The sequence below is a fragment of the Trichoderma reesei genome (genome assembly GCF_000167675.1).
Source record: "Trichoderma reesei QM6a unplaced genomic scaffold TRIREscaffold_39, whole genome shotgun sequence".
NCBI lineage: Eukaryota > Fungi > Ascomycota > Sordariomycetes > Hypocreales > Hypocreaceae > Trichoderma > Trichoderma reesei.
In genome coordinates, this window is record NW_006711186.1 from 21,054 (window position 1) to 39,329 (window position 18,276).

Genomic DNA, 18,276 nt, shown 5'->3' on the forward strand with positions numbered 1-18,276 from the left:
AAATATTAACTTATATATTAAATAAATATAAATAAATAATATTAAAGTATTTATATATCAGAAATTTAAGTACTATCCCTGACACAAGCCCCACTTATATCTCACAATAGCCGGGGCAATCAGTTTGCCTTACCGAGTAGTACTAGTACAGTAGGTAGGTGGTATCCTCGCCTGAAACAACTCCGGATGTACGTACCGCAACACCTCCCCACTCGTCTCCTCAGCCGCAAACCCACCAATCAATCGGCTCGCCTCGCTTAGGTACTCTCCGAAAGTTACACGCTCGCAAGTACCTCTCCTTGCCGCACGCACACACACACGCACACACACGCACTAGGGCTGGTACCGCCCACTCGTCATATTTCCGCACGATCTGAATCTCGAACTCTGGAAAATTCCCACCGGACCAGAAGCACTCCCAAGTCACAACACCACACAGCAGCAGCAATGGCCAGTAAGTGAAATTATCGCCAAATTTCCACGCATATGGCATCTCAGATGCGTCCGGAACGTCGTTGCTAATGCTTGGATCTCCCATCCAGAGTCAAAGAACTCGTCCCAGCACAACCAGTCGCGCAAGGCGCACCGTAACGGGTTCGTCACCATCTCCAGCACAAATTGATCCCCCTCCGAATTCCTTCTCACGCAGTTTCGCTTACCGCCCCCGGACTATAGCATCAAGAAGCCCAAGACTTCTCGTTACCCCTCCCTGAAGGGCACCGACCCCAAGTTCCGCCGAAACCACAGACATGCTCTTCACGGCACCATGAAGGCTCTGGTACGATCTTAACCCTCCCCGGCGAGAAGAGAGGGAACCCCCCGGAGGAAAAACTGCAGACGGATCTCGACTAACAAGATGAACAGAAGGCGGCCAAGGAGGGAAAGTCAGCATGAGCGTACCTTTGACTCTAGCGGGTAGTGAATAAAAAGGAGATTCTTTTGCAAAGTTTCAGGCCAGTTGGCCGCAGCTTAACACACCATTAGACGCGGGTTTGCGCAGGAATCGGTACTTCGACAGCTAATAGGACAATGCATCACTATAATGCTGGGAAGATCGATCGGGTTTTCCTCTCAATATGAGCTCCGGGTAGACAATCTGGTTTGTCTAAAATCATTGCAGGCGCCGCGTGCATTTCTCACAGTCCGTTCGTCTCCCAGTGATTCTTCCACTCTTTGATGGCCCGTGTGGCAGCGGTGTGGCCCTGCTCCTACAAATTACACAACTTGAATCAGCTGGACAGACGACTTCATTGATTCCATTGCTCCTTGCTTTCCATTGTTTCTTTGGGTATACAATCAGACAATTGATGAGGAAATTCAGCTCCTTGTTATCGGACAATTAGTGCCCACCAAACGACACTACAGTCTCAGGTTCTTGACTAGCAGCTCATGTGCCAGACCCTTATTGTTGGTCGACAGCAAGGATATGATTTGGTTGACGAGAATGATATCCTTCAAGAGCTTATTCTCGCCCGCCGCCTTGTTTGCTTCCAGTGCGCGAGTGTAGTACTGCAGACTCAGGTATCCGATCCCGAGCAGATGGAAGAGTCTTCCCACGTTGTAGTATCGCTCTGCCTGGAGCCTCGGCTCGTTACCCCCGGACTGCACATATAGGGTGATGAATGACTGGCCTTGCAGTAGCAGATACTGTCGGTTAGTCGATTGCCGCTTGAGGCCATAGTGAACATATGCAAGACCCAGACTCAAGTTGACCATGGGATTCTCGCGGTCGAGCGCCCACGCACGCAAGAAATATCCTGAGTGCCACTTGTTAGTTTCCGCGTTGCCAGGTCTGCGACAAGATCGCTTCGATGCTCACCTATCGCATATGTGTAGCTTGTGGATGTGAAGAGGATATGGCCATAAAGCATCAACAGGCAAATGTCCATGTTCAGCTTTTCGGTGGCCGCTCCGTCCTGGTCGAGAGTGCCCGTCCCGCTCAGGTTCTTGTTTGCAGCTTCATATGTCATGTCTATCGCTTTGATTTGTCTCAGGATGAACTTTTGGGCCGGTCCGGAAGTGTACCAGGAAACGGGCGACTGGCATAACTTGGAGAGCAATGCGAACATCCGAGAAGAGTCGGATATCCCGCCATCTCGCATCAAGTGTCGGGCCACCGTGATGCATTTCTCTTCGTCGTTTGTGTTGATGGCACACACTACACCGGTCAGTATGAGGTCAACCTTCTTGCTCAGGATCAGGCCTTTACATACCGCTCCAAGCCATGTGGATGGCAAAGTTGTGTTGGGGCGACTGAAATACAGTCGAGTCTCTTGCAGACTCGCATACCTGATACGCTTCTTCGCGGCGGTGTACAAGCGATAAGCCAATGGCATAATCGAGGAACAGGTCAAGCCAGTCGTCAAACGATATGCCTTGGTGATTGTCGAATCCTGGCCCCATCTGAGACTCTCCTTGAGGCGCAAGGGCTATCGATGGTCGTCAGTATCAGAAAAATAGCCAGCATGCGAGCACCCTCCAGGAGAAATTAAAGGAAGGGTGGTGATGCACATACTCCGTGTAAGACGCTCAAACATCTGTGATAGTTCGGTACTTGCTCCTTCGCTGGCTGCCTGCTCCGCCAACTGCTTCTTCCCGAGAAAGTGCAGGTATTTGTCCCATGTATAGAATCTCTTGAGAGACCGGAAGTCGTCAACAAGCTCTTTGCAGGATTCGATCCAGACGGGAATGAGATCGGTGGAGCCAGACTTGATTTGCTGCTTCAGGCCACGAACGTATTCATACTGCCGCGAGAGCTTGATCGCGCGTGAGTGTTCTTCTTGCCGTCGCTTATCGGGGTTGGCAAATCGCTTTGCGCGGTATCTCCTAGGCAGGATACGCGTCGTCGGGGCGGACTTTGGCTTGACCTGTCGAGGGCCTTGCCGCGGCTGAGAAGGCTGTATGCCCCTTATGCCGCGATCTGTTTGCATCGAGAACTTGTGGAGCTGGTCCTGGGTGAGCGGCTCGTTCGGAGGAACCCCCTGAGCTTCCTTGAGTGCCATTGCCTCCGCTGCAAGAATGAGGGCTTCCTCGTCTTCCCTGGCTTTCTCATACATGTTTGCCAGCTCGATGCGGGCATCGATGTTGTACTCGTCAGCATCAATGGCCGCATGGAAGCACTCCTCTGCAGTGGATTGCTGCCCCATTGCTTGGTAGCATCGGCCCAGCTGAACCAAGAGCGTTGCATCTGGCTCTTCAGTCGTGGCTCGGAGCAGCTCGAGATACCTGATGGCTCGCTGTGGGTGGCCATACTTGGCAATCTCGCTCGCAAGGTCATATGAAATGAAGGGGAACTCCGCCATAAAGTCGAATGTACGCGGATTATCCGGGTCCAGCCAAGTCAAATGTCTCTGTTCAACGCTTTCTCGTTAGGCCATGCACACTACACTGGATGACAAGCAGTAATGGGAAGTGCTGTCGCTTACAAAGGCCTCTTCTTCTTCTCCAAGCCTTAGCCTGTAGATTGCCAGTCGAACTCTGAGGTCTAGAGGTAGGGCCAGGCCATAGAGCTCCGGGCCAAACATTGAGTCTTGGAACTGAGGGACATGGCTTCTACGTTCATCGCCCTCGTCCCATTCGCAGTCGTCCATCTGCCACTGGTCCCAGTAATGCTCCTGGACACGACCTACCAGCCATCTGGACAGCGCCTTGAGTTCCTGAATGGCCTCCGCATACCGGCCAGTTGCAGCAATGAGCTCAACATAGATTCCTATATCAAGCCAGGGGGCAGTAGAGCCGTGCAAAGCAGAGTTCTCGATTTCATAGTCGAAATAGCGTCGATATGCCATGATGGCAGAGGGCACGGCAGACTCGGTGTTCTTATTGTCGATGCAGGCTTCCGCCAGCTTCCGCACAATCTCGAGGTCATATGGATGATATTTGAGAACGAACTTGTACTCCTGAATAGCAGCGGCCAGATGGCCTTGCCGATGACAAACGGTTGCCTTGCCGAGCCGGGCCTCAATATTGACGGGATCCGCTCTGAGGGCAGCAGAATAGCACAGCCGCGCGGTGTGCAGGTTACTCGCCTCGGCCTCCGCAATCGTGTCCAGCGCAAAGGCGGCACACTCGAGCCAAGCAGAGACTTCCTTGGGTCGCAGATGGGCGGCATACACCATGGCGGACAGCGCCCGGGCATGCTCGCCTTGCTCGCGGAAGATGGACGACAGCGCGGTCCATGCTTGGTGGGTTTCGGCATTGATCCTAATTACTTCGGAGACCAGGTCCAAGGCCTTGGAGTAGTCTCCGCTGAGGAAAGCCTGGTTGACCTTGGCCAACCGAGCTGTGATGTCGCCTCGAGGTTTGGCAGCTTTGCGCGGGCCTCGAGCGCCCCGAGATCCTCGTCCTCTGGCTATTCCGCGTCCGGGGAAGGGCGTTTCTGGCTCGCCATGCTGGGCCTGCAAAAATTCTCTCACCGACTGGTCAAACTTGGCGATGTCGTGTTGGAGGAGCTCCTGATCAGAGTCAGAGTCGGACGCATTCCCACTAGAGCCGTCCACCAAGGCCTGGGCATTAGCACAGCTTCACCGTTGACGAAGTTACGAGCACAGACTCACCCCGCGAGCGACGCGTCCAAGCCACGATTGCCCGACATCTTTATCGAGGATTTGCAACAGTCATATTGAGTGGCGATGATGATGATGGAGGAATGAAGAGCAAAGTTGTGGCTTGGGCCGAGGTGGGCATATCTAATCGAGTAACACGCCCAGCACCTGCCGAGTTGCTCTCCAGGTAGGAAATAGGTACTTCGCAAGTCTGATATTGTTGATTTATCCTACCTACCTAATCGAGTACGGTTGCCACCTGTTATAAACACATTTCGCACGAGCCCAGGATTCACCACAAGGCTCATCACCATTCTTCTACTACCAGCATGTTGAAGCGACCTACATGATTTTATAGCAAAATAATACTGTTGGTTGATGGCATCCTGGAGGAATAAAGCTGCCATTTCGAGTTAAGCCGGGTCATTAGCGCACTGTCATCCCAGAAGTCTCCCCCCACTCCCATTGGCTGGATTTGACCATAGCAGATTCTTTCAGTCGCAAACTCGCCATCTGATCTCGACATTGCCGACCAAGAGACGTCTGGACATGTTCAAGCCAAGTCCGCAGCGTCTATCGCAGCTCCAGGTACAATGAGTGATGCCTCCAATGAGTGGGATTGCAGCTAACCGGGGGTGATGGTAGGCCGCCGTGCCTTGGGCTGCCAGGAAAACCCCGGCCTTGGGGTAAGCATTCCTTGAACGAGACGAAGCAGCAAGAGGATTCTGACAAACCACCGCCAGGTGCATGGTCAACGAACCGAGATCGAGACACTACTCCGCTCCGGCCAAATCAGATCGCGAAAAGGAACCGAGCATACGAAGTCCACGCTCCCTCCAGGCCCTCCACCTCAAGCCATTGAAGCGCGAGGCTGAGTACGGCATCCCCTCATGCGACCTGCAGCTGCGGTCATTCAGCTTGCAGCCACTCCAATTCTTCTCGGACTTTGCGCTGCGGGCTGCGTATTACCTCGGACTGCCAGCGTCCGGCCCAGTCACCCTTCCCCGGATCACAGAGCGATGGACCGTGCCGAGGAGTCACTTCATCTTCAAGAAATCACAAGAGAACTTTGAGCGTGTGACGCTGAGGCGCCTGATCCAGATTAAGGACGGCAATCCGGAAACGGTGCAGCTGTGGCTCGCCTACTTGCGCAAGCACCAGTTCTATGGCATTGGTATGAAGGCGAACATGTGGGAGTTTGGCACAACAGAAATGTCCAAGTCGCTGGAGGAGATTGAGGGGTTGATGTCGGGGCAAGATGCTCCCTGGTCTCATCTTGGACAGACGAAAAGCATCGGCGCCGCCGACAAGGTGGTGGACATTCTCAACTCTCGCCGGGTCAAGAAGGCCGCAGACAACAACTTTCCGATTCACGAGATATCATAAGAGAGAATATACCCCATCCACAAGCAGCCCAAGAAAGTCCAGGCCAACTCTTTGATGTTTCCCGATGCGTATATGAGGAAGATCAAGCGGCAGTGTTGGGGCAGCAAAAAGCGCCAAGGCCGGGGCTATCATTCTGTACAATAAGGGACCTTTTGTAGGTCAACATGTAAATTACGTAGGTACCAAGCCATTGGCTATTCGAGTCTAAACACATGAGAAATGATTTCTTAGGGATGGTATCTTCTGAAGACATATTTAGTATCTGCCTATAGGTATATAGACATTGCACATCAGATGCACCTCTATGCATATTGTGGGGGGTCTGACACGCGCCTCTTATCGATATGCCAATGCCAATGCTCTTGCAAGCTCCCACTCTATTTTCAACTCTGCCAAATGCTGTCGCCTCGGCACGGCCAGTCACTTGCACCAGACTTGTCGCCATGCTGCTCTCGCGCCTCTCGCGGCCGATGCCGTTGCTCACAAAGCCTATCGCGAGGCCAGTGATTCTATGTAGGCGGTGCATCTGGGCGACGACATCAGCGGGCTTTGGGAGCCATCGGCCGCGAAGGGACATGTAAGGCACTTCCAACCTTTTTTGTCGCGTGTTGCATGCAGCGGGAGAGCAACGGCAGGCCTCGCTGCCCAGACACCCAATCTCTCCTCAATTGGAACTTTACGTAGAAGCGATTGTGTTAACATAGTCGTTCGTAGCGCCCCTGTGCCGCTCGCCTTGAGAATCACGAAGCGATTCAACCACCAGCCCGGTGACCAGGCGGATAAAGGCGTTGCGAAGAAGCCGACCACCAGCCCAGCCATTCACGAGGACATCTATACGATACCAAACTTCCTCACCTTTACCCGACTTGTTGCAAGTCCAGTCATCGGTTACCTCGTGCTGCAGGATGCGCACACCTGGGCCGTGGGCTTGCTGGCGTACGCTGGCTTTACAGATCTGCTGGATGGATGGATAGCGAGGAAGTGGAATCGCAGGACGGTCGTGGGCACGATCATCGATCCAATGGCCGACAAGGTCCTGATGACCGTGCTGACGGTGTGTCTAGCCATCAAAGGGGCGTTGCCTGGTATGTGGACAACTTCATCTCCGATTCTCCAGGCGGCTGGTGTATGAGACTGGCTGACATGACTCTTGTTCTTGCACTCAGTCTGGGTCGCAAGCATCATCCTGGGCAGGGATGTCGGACTGGCCATTGCAGCCATCTATTACCGTTGGATCTCACTGCCGCCGCCCAAGACGTTTACACGATACTGGGACTTTTCACTACCCTCCGCCGAAGTTCGACCTACCACGATTAGCAAATACAACACCTTCCTTCAACTGGCCCTTGTTGGTCTAACGACGGCAGCACCGCTTTTGAGTGTTGATTTGGCGACAACGCTTACAGTTATGCAGTACGTCTTTGTCTACCTACCCCTTCTCCCGGTCGAGCGTGTTGTTGCTGGTTTTGCTTACTTTCCATTGCAGATACGTGGTGGCTACGACGACGGTGTGGAGCGGAGCGAGTTATGTTTTCGCAAAAGACGCCATCAAGATTTTGAACAAGCCTTGAAGTAGAGTTACGGCCTTGCTAGATGAGAGAGTCCAGTTGGCCAGTGTAAATATTACCATGTCATAGAATACCAACAGCGAAGCCTTGATGAGGGCGGTGGTCTAAACAAGGGGTCTCGGGTAGGCAGCTCCCCAGGAACTGTTCATAGTAGTTTCATCCTCCCAAGGCGGCATTGACCCTCTGATACTGCACATGATCCACCAGAGATTCTCTCCCTGGAAAAATCACTGCTGCTTCGGCAGACAGTGTGCCTTGCGATAATTACCAACCCACAAGATGGGAGCTTAAGGCGATTACGGCCATCTAACCCGAGCTGACAATGTCTACTGAACTACGGCTGGCAACACACACACACACACACACACACACACACACATACATACGAGCAAGACGGCCTTCAGAATCTTTCCCTCAAACTGTATCTTTATTTGGTTTAGTTTGATATTAACGACCACCTAAACAAATTGGTCGGTCTCCATGATATTTACGACCACATAAAACCACTGGTCGGCCTGGAGCTAGCTGTGAACCCACGTGCTATTCAATACACGGACCACCCCGGAAATCCGTATTTCGCACCCAGCTTAGTCGAGGCACTTAGGCTTGCCCAATCCATTATTGGGACTTACTTCCGTTTGATTCGAGGCCCATTAGGGCGAGTTTCGGCGAGAAGACACAGAAGAGAGAAAAGAGAAAAAAAAGAAAAAAAAAAGAAAAAAAAAAAAGCCAAAAAAGCCAAAAAAGCCAAAAAAGCCAAAAAAAGAGGCCTAGGAAAAACCCTCTACGGCGTGAGGATGAAAAAACCTAGGACGCACTCGAGGCTTTGCTACCGCTGGCCGTCGGTCTCTTCTGAAGAAGCTGATGCCTTGCCCATGCGAAACAGACAGACCGCAGATGCTGTCAGGAGCGCCGACTTGGAAATGAAGATTGTCCGATAGCGCTGCCCAAGATGCGGAGTTTTCTGTGTTGTGTGCCGTGTGGTTGTAAACAACCGCGAGAGGTCGTGATGCCGGTTACGGGAACCAGCTGGATTTGTCTGGTCAGCCGTGATGAGGGCTGAATGGATTGTGTCTGGCTAGTCCTAAGAAAAGGACTGGAATTGAGATTGTGGCCAGCATTGAAGCTGGAATTGTTGTGGCTGCTGTTGTTTTTTGTTTGACGATGCAAGAAGGGAGGAAGCTCTCAAAGGTCCCTTCTTGTGGCGGTTGAGGGCCAGCGCAGCCCTAACCGCCTGAGTTGGCGAAACGCCCTGCAGACATCCCTGGCCTCCATACCTGACTGCTAGCAAAAGGTAGGTATGGGAGATGTTTGCAGGAGAGAGTTGGCCTCTGTCAAAAAGGTGCGGCCTGCTCTGGCTTTTATAGCTGCCAAACAGCGTCGTCTGTTCTGCTGCCCTGTGCAGAGGTCTTTTCCTAATTGGGTAACTGGAGATGATGTGCGAATGGAGCTTCGAGATTGGCCATATCATCACGTGCCAAAGCCGCCGACAAGTGGATCCATCTCAATTGCGCTTGTCCCGCTTCAGGCTAAGCGCCAGCCTGGTGCCTTGTCTGCTTACTCAGCTTCCAATCTACAATACGTCAGGCGTTCAACTCCCTGCTAGTAGTAACCTCTTTGCCTCTTATGCTGGCTACCTATAGCGTGAGAGCTCCCGTACAGAATCAACCACCTTCTTCAGACACGACACGATGAAGTTCAATATAGAGTCAGTTACTCTGGCTGAAACACGCGTCATGTCTAGCCAAGCTCACGAGTCAACAGCAATCTCCCCGTGTTATTTCCTTACCCAAGGATATATCCAGGTTCGTCGTGCCCGTCACTCTTATCCGCATTCACGCTTGGTGCAGCATCGTATAGCTAACACGACCACAGAACAATATGCGTGAGTCTCATTTCAGCATGTCCATGGCTATCTGCACAGACTCTGACCACTGAGGAAAACCGGCAGTTATATGTGTGATTTGAAAAGTATGACTTCACGAGGGTTCTGGTCGTGTTTGCCCGCTTACTCACCGATATAGAAACGCTCGATGCGGGCGGTCACTGCGTGCTGGAGATGCCGTCAGGGACCGGCAAGACGGTGTCACTGCTGTCTCTCATTGTTGCATATCAGCAGCACATGCCCGAGAAGCGGAAGCTCATCTACTGCTCCCGTTCGTAACGAAACCCATTCCTGGAGGGCCTGTGACTGGACAGATGCTGACCTGCTCTCCATAGGAACCATGTCTGAGATTGAAAAGGCCCTGGTCGAGCTGCAGTCTCTGATGAAGTATCGCACCGAGCAGTTGGGGTACGAAGAGGAGTTTCGCGGCCTTGGCCTGACAAGTCGCAAGAACTTGTGTCTTCACCCCTCCGTCAAGAGGGAAAAGAGTGGCTCGATTGTCGACGCTCGCTGCCGGAGTCTAACTGCAGGGTTTGTCAAGGAGAAGAAGGACCGAGGTGAAAATGTCGATGTCTGTGTCTATCACGATGTGCGTTCCCCCAAACATCTAGCTCAGTGCTCGTCGACTCCTGGCTCAGTCACTGTCATTTGTTCACTAACACGATCCTAGAACCTTGATCTGCTCGAACCACACAACCTGATACCCAACGGCGTATGGTCCTTTGATGCACTGTTACGATACGGAGAGGAGCATAAGCAGTGCCCCTATTTCACTGCGCGACGCATGGTATGATTTCACTCATGATATTCTACCTCTTGCTGGAGAGTTGCCTCTAATGCTGCCAACCAGATGGAATACTGCAATGTAGTCATCTTCTCCTATCACTACCTCCTAGATCCCAAGATTGCAGAGCGTGTCTCCAAAGACTTTTCCAAGGACTGCATTGTGGTGTTTGACGAAGCCCACAACATCGACAACGTCTGCATCGAGGCGCTCAGCACCGACATTACCGAAGACTCAATACGCAAAGCGACCCGCAGCGCTCAGCATCTCGAGCGGAGAATCGCCGAGATGCGGGAGACGGATCAGGAGCAGCTCCAAAACGAATACGAGAAGCTTGTTCAGGGGCTTCGCGCGGCAGATGAGTCGAGGCAGGAGGATGCCTTTATGGCCAATCCAGGTATGTGATGCCAATTCGTCTCTGCGCTGCCGTTACTGAGACATCATTGCAGCCTTGCCGGATGACCTTTTGAAAGAGGCTGTGCCGGGCAACATCAGGAGAGCAGAACATTTCGTGGCCTTTTTGAAGCGATTCTTGGAATATCTCAAGGTTCGTGCACCTCCCCCCCCCCCCCCCCCCCCCCCCCCCTTTTCATTTGAACCCCTGGGTGGTCATGCTGATTTTTTTTTTTTTTGTCTCAGACGCGAATGAAAGTTCGGCAAGTCATCTCGGAAACACCACCGTCGTTTCTGGCCCATCTGAAAGAGCACACATTCATCGAAAAGAAGCCGCTGCGGTTCTGTGCCGAGCGGCTGACATCACTTGTCCGGACCCTGGAACTTACGAATATCGAAGACTACCAAGCACTCCAAGAAGTGGCAACTTTCGCAACGCTCGTTGCAACCTACGAAAAGGGCTTCCTGTTGATCCTGGAGCCGTACGAGTCCGACACGGCAGAAGTGCCAAACCCCACGCTTCACTTCACCTGTCTCGATGCGGCCATTGCCATCCGGCCTGTGTTTGAAAGGTTCTACTCAGTCATCATAACGTCTGGAACGATTTCCCCCCTCGAAATGTACCCCAAGATGCTGGACTTTGCGACAGTCATACAAGAGTCCTACAGCATGACGCTCGCCCGGAAATCTTTCCTCCCCATGATTGTGACTCGAGGGAGCGACCAGGCTTCCATCTCGTCGAGCTTTCAAGTTCGAAACGAGCCGAGCGTTGTCCGCAACTACGGCAGCCTCTTGACCGAATTTGCCAAGATCACGCCCGACGGCATGGTGGTCTTCTTCCCGTCGTACCTGTACATGGAGTCCATCATCAGCATGTGGCAGGGCATGGGCATCCTCGACGAGGTGTGGAAGTACAAGCTCATCTTGGTCGAGACGCCCGACGCACAGGAGACGTCGCTGGCGCTGGAGACGTACCGGACGGCCTGCTGCAACGGAAGGGGGGCCATCCTGCTCTGCGTCGCGCGAGGCAAAGTATCCGAGGGCATCGACTTTGACCATCAGTACGGCCGGACGGTGCTGTGTATCGGCGTGCCGTTCCAGTACACGGAATCACGCATCCTCAAGGCTCGGCTCGAGTTCCTGCGGGAAACGTACCGCATCAAGGAAAACGACTTCTTGTCGTTTGACGCCATGCGCCACGCCGCGCAGTGCCTGGGCCGCGTCCTCCGAGGCAAGGACGACTACGGCGTCATGGTGCTCGCCGACCGACGGTTCCAGAAGAAGAGGAACCAGCTGCCGAAATGGATCAACCAGGGCCTGTCGGACGCCGACACCAACCTGAGCACGGACATGGCCGTCAGCGCCGCCCGCCGGTTCCTCAAGACCATGGCGCAGCCGTTCCGGAGCAAGGACCAGGAGGGCATCAGCACCTGGGGCTACGAGGATCTCCTGCGGCACCAGAAGAAGATGGAGGAGGAGAGGGGAGAGGAGCCGCCGCCTGTGCTCGCCAATGCGAGGGGCCAGGCTCACGGTAGCATAGCTGCTGGGTATGAGTCGGACTATGGAGACATTGATGCCGATATGATGGAGCTGGAAGGCTTTGAGTGAAGAAGGAAAGGGGGAAGTCTTGGGGGGCTGGTGGCAACGCTCTACGAAGTGACGATATCTGGATAGGAGGCAAGTCAGGGTTGAGGAAATATTGGAGTCTGATATACAGAAATAGCAACCCTAAAGTAATCAAGAGTTCGTCTTGGGAGTCAAGGACAACGAAGTATCCATGTACATGAATCATCTATCTACCAAGCAAGTATTGATCCGGCTGTTCGCATTCTATCATGGCCCGAGTAGTTCCCATCTTCGTCTAACAGAAAAAAAAAAGGTGTCAATCTCTCCAGCAAGCAGTCAATTACATCTCCCAAAGGGCATCATCATCAGCCATGAATAACTCCTGCAAGGAGGCAACACCTCCCTTTCATAGATGAAATCACCACCAAGAAAAAAGAAGAAAAGAAGAGCAAAGAAAGGGCGAAGGGGGGTATATATCAAAAGTCATGCATTTGCGCGGCCCAAACTCCGCAAATTCTCAACCAGCAGCAGGAATGCGCCTCGTCGCCTTGACGGCCCTCATCGCAGGCAGCGTATTCGCCCGCCCAGGCCGCCTGCCAATCTCAAAGCACAGCATCCGGATAAAGTCGGTGTTGCTCCAGTAGCTGCTGTGGGCGCTCAGCATGTTGAGATACTGAATCTCCAGCGGCCCGCCGCCCGACCTGAGGAACCAGTCAATCTGGCCGTTGTCGTTGAGCAAAAAGGCCTTCTTCTCGGCAATCTCCTCCCTCGTAAAGTCGTGCACCTCAAGCTCCAGCTGAGAGGGGAGGCGCACAGCAGGCGGGCGGCCGTCGTCCGTCGTCGATGAGCCGGGATTGGCGGCGCCCATGCCCTTGGCAACGGTACGCATGGCATCGCCAAACGACTTGAAGAACGAAGTCGAAGCGGTGGGAACATATGCCGTCTTCAGGCTGGCCGCATACACTGGGTCAACCGCGCCGTTGAGAAAGTAGGCAATTGGATCTTCCCGAGCAAGAATGTTGTATATGTTATCGACGGCCAGGCACCCAAACATGCCCTGCTCACCACCGACATTGTCGGCCATGGTCTCGCTCACATCGACGCCGGGTTTGGCACGTCCACGGCGCGGCGTCAGAGCGCCCCTTTCGAGCAGCAAGAAGAAGCCGGTGGGGCTCCCCATCAGGAAGAGGTTCCTCGTGTCGAACTCGAAGAAGTTGGTCTCTGGCTCTGGTCGGGACAGGTCCAGCGGAGGCGCAATTGTTGGCTGCCGCGACAGAACCTCGACCGCCATGACGCTGCCGAGAGAGTGAGCGACCAGGTGAACGCGTCCGTTCTCAGCAAAGCCGGGGTTGTTCCTACACCAGAGGCGGTAGACGCGGTTCGCCTCGGCGACCAAGGCCGCAATCATCTTGCCCTTGTGGTGAGACATGTAAAAGGGAATGTCAAACATGACGTCGGAGATCATGCTCCTGATGGCGGGGATGGTGTTGGGCTCAATGTCCTTGAGAGTGAAAGGCTGGGCGGCCCCCGAGTTGTTGGCCCCCATGCCAGTCTGAAGAGCTCCGCCGTCCTCAAAGGACAGCCCGACTCGCCAGTTGAGCGGCAGGACCATGAGCCTGCTCTGGCTGTTGTGCAAAACCTCCTGCACGGCGGGACTCTGGAACTCGCTGTCGACGAGTCGCCGGAAGCCGTTGACGGCGTGTGTAAAGTGATAGCTCTCAACCCTCTCGGCAATCTTTTGGCCGATTCCGTGGGCCACCAGCACCAGATCCGTCACCTTGCTGCGGTCCTTCTCCGCCTCGCAGGCAGGGCAAGTGTCTGGTGCGCTGCCGTGGGCCGTCGACTTGGTGGGCTGCGTCTTCTTTCTGCGGTGCAGGCGCTCCCAGCTCAGTCGGTCAAATCCCCGAACGACTGGGATGCCAACCGTCACGCCCTTCATGATCTTGAGAATGGGCCGCCTGTTGTAGTAGGAAGACGGCTGGAGGCTCGGCTTGAGCAGGAAGGCGTTTGCTCGATCCTTGTATATGACACTGTAGCTCGAATAGGCGCGCTGGTGGTGGTGATTCTCGTGAGCCTCGTCGTCTAATTTGGGAGGCTCCATGTAGCCCTCTGTGGCAGCTTCGCCCTGGAAGCAGTGAGATGCACAGAATGGATGCGCAGAGATGGCGGGCTCGGTCGGCACAGGCGTGTTTCGGTACAGCCCTTCGCCTTCCTTGGGCCACAACCGATAGGATACCTTTTCCTCTCCCGACGCCCCAACATCGATGGCACACCGTAGTTCATCGCTCCAAGTCTCGGTCCAGGGGCGCAGCTCCTGGTATCCGATTTCGAGCTGGTTGGCCACGGCCGCCGAGACCGGCATCATGGTGTCTCTGCGGGCAGGTTAGGTTACGAAAAAGGGACAGAGAGAGAGACAGAGGGTCCAGTCTGGAAACGTACTTGTAGAACCACGTCCCCCTCGTCACGACGGCGACGTCGTTGATGGGGGACCAGTACACGGGCTTCATCTGCAGTGTGTGCAAGCAGACCTTGTGCAGTCTTGCCAGTCCAACCACGACATCCTGATCCTCATCCTCGAGGTCCGGAGCGGTGGTCTCTACGGGTATTGGCTGCTCTACCGGAATCTCACCCTCTGCCTCGGTGACTACATCATTAAGCTGTGGTGATTCCAAGGGTGGCTCGTCACTACGCTCTTGCTGCTGCTGCTGCTGCGGCCGTTTTGGGGACGTGATTTGCGATGCTTGTTCTGTACTCGGTACCCGCACGAAGGGTTTGCCAGTGATGCCATGGTCGTTTGCATCCACGAACCCAGCGGCCTTGCGCTGAACAGAGGCGCCGTCGGATGGGATGCCGGCCTGTCTCTCGCGGGCCAGCAGGGGGTGGCGTATGGGGACATGCCGGCGGGGGCTTGGAACGTCTCGAAGCTGGTGAGACCGGTTCATGACGGCGGTCACGTCCTTGACCACCTCGTCGACGTCAAACAGACGGTTCGTCTTCCTCACCAACGAGCAGAAGGCCGTGTCGAGTTCCGTCAGGGCGTCGGCAGCGAGGTCGGAGCAGCAGGCGGTCAGCAGAGTCTCTGGAATCGCCGCCGCCTCGGCCACTTCCGTTGTTGAATTCCGCATCTGCTTCTTCTTCTCGCTGTGGAGGCGCCTGTGCTTCGAGGCGAGCTTCCGGATGAGCAGGCCGCGCTTGTCCAGGTCGGACTTGACAGTGTCCGGCGCCGGCTCTCGACCGCTTCTGAGGTCGGCGTGCTGGACCCGGTGGCTCTCCGACGAGAGGCCGAGCCAGGCCTGCTGCAGCATGTCGTTGTCATCGTGGGAGAAGGGGCGGAGCGGCGCCTTGGAGGGCTTCGCGTCGGCGGCGCTGGCGGGCGCGCTGCCGGACAGCGGATCGTCGATGGGATAGATGGCCGTGTAGAAGAACTGGGCGGTGACGGCGGGCACTCCGTCCTCCTTGTCCGCGTCCGGGTCCGCGTCGGGCGCCGGCCGGAGGCGACAAGCAGGGCCTAGCGAGTGCTCCATGGAGGCGCAGACACGGAGGCATCTAGTATGTACTCGTAGTCTATGGGGGATTCGAGGTCGGGGAGCGAGGGCCTGCACCTGTGACAGCGCCTGTGACAGTGCCTGTGAAAGCGCCTGTGCCTACCTAGGTATGCAGACGTGATAGGGCAGGGTCAGAGGAGAGACGAAAGCGGTCGGCACTCGCCATGGGGGAGGGGGGAGCCTCGTCAGCAGTGCCATAAGGCGGCCATGGGGAGAAGCTGATGATGCGAGAGCATAATGACAACAAAAAGGCGTCGTCGGGTCAAAAGGAGTTGAAAGGCGGATTGCCATCCTAGCGCGACGAAGCAGCACATGGGGCCAAAGGGAGCTGCGTGCGAGTGGCTGCTATGACGTGGCTGACTTTGTCAGTGTCAGTTACAGTTACTACTACTATAATAGTAGTAGTATAGCTGTATGCAGGCAGGCAGACAGCGGCTGTTCTTTCGGTACCTACTAGGTAGGTATGTAGTGGCAGTACCTAAGGTATTACCCCAGTGACTTGTGCTGCGTGAGAGGTACTAGTCCATGGCAGCATCACTGCAGCAACTGAAAACTGGAAAATCCGCATTCATCGTATACAAGGTGCTACTGTGTTATCTCTCGTCAAACATTCACCATGGCATCCTCACGATGCCCGCAAATACGGAAGCAGGACCAGCTTCATCCGAGGTACGGAGTACTACCTACTAGGTACCTACCTATCATCACAACACCATCAGGTGCATCCCCGCTTATGTCATTCCGATCGGCGCTAAGCCCTTCGGGATCTCGTCCGATGGCCCAGGCGCTGCAACTGTCTTGTGACACCTGAGCAGCTGCTGCATGATAAGCAGGGGCTCGTCTCTTTGTCCCCTACAGCACCTCACAGAGACAGTACCTTAAGGTACCTAATCCGGGGCGCAGCTGCGGCTCCATTTCCCATTTCCATTTCCATTCCCATTTCATCTCCATCTTCATTCATCCATTCATCTCCATCTATCCCTCGTCTACTCTCCTTTCTCTTTGTTTCTTTCTGTCTGTCTTTTTTCCATCTGCATCACCGTCACCATCATCATCACCATCATTATCACGTCTGGACCAGATAGACACTCTCATCAAAACATCAGGAGATCCCATCACCTCCAGCCGCGTGTCACCCCAAGATGGCCATCTCCCGGGGCACCGTTCCCTTTCTCGTGGCCATGATGCTGCTGACGGGCGTCTGCAACACATTGGTCACCAAATACCAGGTGCGTTCTGCCTGCGGCATCTCGAGGGACGGACTGCTTGATGCAACACACGTCTAACGCGGCAGCACCAAACTGACTTGACAACCCGTGCAGGACAAGCAATGTGTTCGCAACTGCGAGGACGAGAATTCCGCCCACCGAATCTACTTCAACCAGCCCGTGCTGCAGACGGCCCAGATGTTTGTCGGCGAGATGGGCTGCTGGCTCGTCGTCGGCATTTCCGCAGCCTACCGCCGCATCGCAGCCAGGCGATCGCCCGCAGAGCGCGGCTACCGAGCCATCAACTCGAGCCGCGCAGACGACGAAGACGACGACACAATCGACGACGGCCCGCCATCCGTCCTGCGAGGCTACCGAGTCCTGCTGCTGGCCCTGCCCGCCATCTGCGACATCTGCGGCACCACCCTGATGAACATTGGCCTGCTCCTCGTCGCGGCGTCCATCTACCAGATGACCAGAGGCGCACTAGTTTTATTCGTGGGTCTGTTTAGCGTCGTCTTTTTGCGGAAGACGCTGCATCTCTTCCAGTGGATCTCCCTAGTTGGCGTCGTCCTTGGTGTGGCCGTTGTTGGGCTTGCGGGCGCCATCTGGCCCGACGTCAAGGCCAACCTCGTCTCCAGGGGCCTGTCTGCCATTACCGACTCTCCAGATGGCCTCTCCGACGTGGCCAAGGCCATTATCGGCGTCGTCTTGATTGCCGGTGCGCAAATCTTCACCGCTACCCAGTTTGTCCTGGAGGAGTGGATGCTCGAGAACTCGCCCATTGACCCCATCCAGGTGGTTGGCTGGGAGGGCCTCTTTGGCTTGGTCACCACGGTCGTCGTCATGATTGTCCTGCACTTGGCCATTGGCCGGACCGAGGCTGGCCGGTACGGCTACTTTGATGCCGCCGAGGGACTCCGTCAGATGTGGCACGAGAAGGCGCTGCTTGTGTCGAGCGTGGTGATTATGATTAGCATTGGGTAAGTTGGGGTCGCCGTTCCATAACCTATTGAATCATGGGGAACAGAAGCGACTAACATGCTCAATAGCGGCTTCAACTTTTTCGGGCTCTCCGTGACCCGGACCGTCAGCGCCACGTCTCGCTCCACCATTGATACGTGCAGGACGCTCTTCATCTGGGTCGTGTCCCTCGGCCTCGGGTGGGAGTCGTTCAAATGGCTGCAGATTGTCGGCTTCGCCCTGCTGGTGTACTCTACCTTTTTGTTCAACGGCATCGTCCAGCCGCCCTTTGAGTTTCTGCGCATCGAGGAAGAGACGGAGGAGCTTCTGCCCGAGGAGCCTATTGAGCATCTGTAAGACGTGGTGCACGATGAATTCCGGCAAAGTGTCGCAACTAGGACTGGTATTTGCACAATATGATGGGGGTTTCTGGC

The 18,276-nt window shown here is 54.8% G+C and overlaps 7 protein-coding genes across 7 annotated transcripts; 5 read left to right on the forward strand and 2 right to left on the reverse strand.

Moving 5' to 3' along the window:
- Positions 1-422: 422 nt before the first annotated feature.
- Positions 423-880, forward strand: rpl29 (ribosomal protein L29; the record flags this gene model as incomplete). Its single annotated transcript, XM_006969708.1, has 4 exons — positions 423-454; positions 543-594; positions 676-778; positions 865-880. Coding segments are annotated over exons 1-4 (177 nt in total), but the record flags the coding sequence as incomplete, so codon positions are not given.
- Positions 881-1,359: 479 nt separating this feature from the next.
- TRIREDRAFT_124205 (RNA polymerase III transcription initiation factor complex) lies at positions 1,360-4,594 on the reverse strand (the record flags this gene model as incomplete). The annotated part of the gene is made up of 6 exons (XM_006969720.1): positions 1,360-1,757; positions 1,820-2,158; positions 2,214-2,429; positions 2,516-3,350; positions 3,426-4,521; positions 4,557-4,594. 6 exons carry the CDS (start codon positions 4,592-4,594, stop codon positions 1,360-1,362), a joined length of 2,922 nt encoding a protein of 973 aa, XP_006969782.1.
- Positions 4,595-5,082: 488 nt separating this feature from the next.
- Positions 5,083-6,105, forward strand: TRIREDRAFT_124206 (uncharacterized protein). Its single transcript, XM_006969709.1, has 3 exons — positions 5,083-5,132; positions 5,190-5,230; positions 5,288-6,105. Exons 1-3 carry the CDS (start codon positions 5,094-5,096, stop codon positions 5,928-5,930), a joined length of 723 nt encoding a protein of 240 aa, XP_006969771.1. The 5' UTR covers positions 5,083-5,093; the 3' UTR covers positions 5,931-6,105.
- Positions 6,106-6,750: 645 nt separating this feature from the next.
- TRIREDRAFT_70703 (uncharacterized protein) lies at positions 6,751-7,501 on the forward strand (the record flags this gene model as incomplete). The annotated part of the gene is made up of 3 exons (XM_006969710.1): positions 6,751-7,015; positions 7,097-7,343; positions 7,417-7,501. Coding segments are annotated over 3 exons (597 nt in total), but the record flags the coding sequence as incomplete, so codon positions are not given.
- Positions 7,502-9,189: 1,688 nt separating this feature from the next.
- On the forward strand, positions 9,190-12,168 carry rhp3 (DNA excision repair helicase; the record flags this gene model as incomplete). Its single annotated transcript, XM_006969711.1, has 8 exons — positions 9,190-9,206; positions 9,263-9,303; positions 9,523-9,654; positions 9,719-9,972; positions 10,054-10,170; positions 10,234-10,564; positions 10,617-10,714; positions 10,807-12,168. 8 exons carry the CDS (start codon positions 9,190-9,192, stop codon positions 12,166-12,168), a joined length of 2,352 nt encoding a protein of 783 aa, XP_006969773.1.
- A 475-nt stretch (positions 12,169-12,643) lies between these two features.
- On the reverse strand, positions 12,644-15,650 carry TRIREDRAFT_6011 (uncharacterized protein; the record flags this gene model as incomplete). The annotated part of the gene is made up of 4 exons (XM_006969700.1): positions 12,644-14,498; positions 14,566-14,722; positions 14,816-14,942; positions 15,021-15,650. 4 exons carry the CDS (start codon positions 15,648-15,650, stop codon positions 12,644-12,646), a joined length of 2,769 nt encoding a protein of 922 aa, XP_006969762.1.
- A 1,035-nt stretch (positions 15,651-16,685) lies between these two features.
- On the forward strand, positions 16,686-18,199 carry TRIREDRAFT_82499 (uncharacterized protein; the record flags this gene model as incomplete). Its single annotated transcript, XM_006969712.1, has 3 exons — positions 16,686-16,900; positions 16,994-17,862; positions 17,932-18,199. The coding sequence occupies exons 1-3, from the start codon at positions 16,814-16,816 to the stop codon at positions 18,197-18,199; spliced, it is 1,224 nt and encodes a 407-aa protein (XP_006969774.1). The 5' UTR covers positions 16,686-16,813.
- Positions 18,200-18,276: the final 77 nt, after the last annotated feature.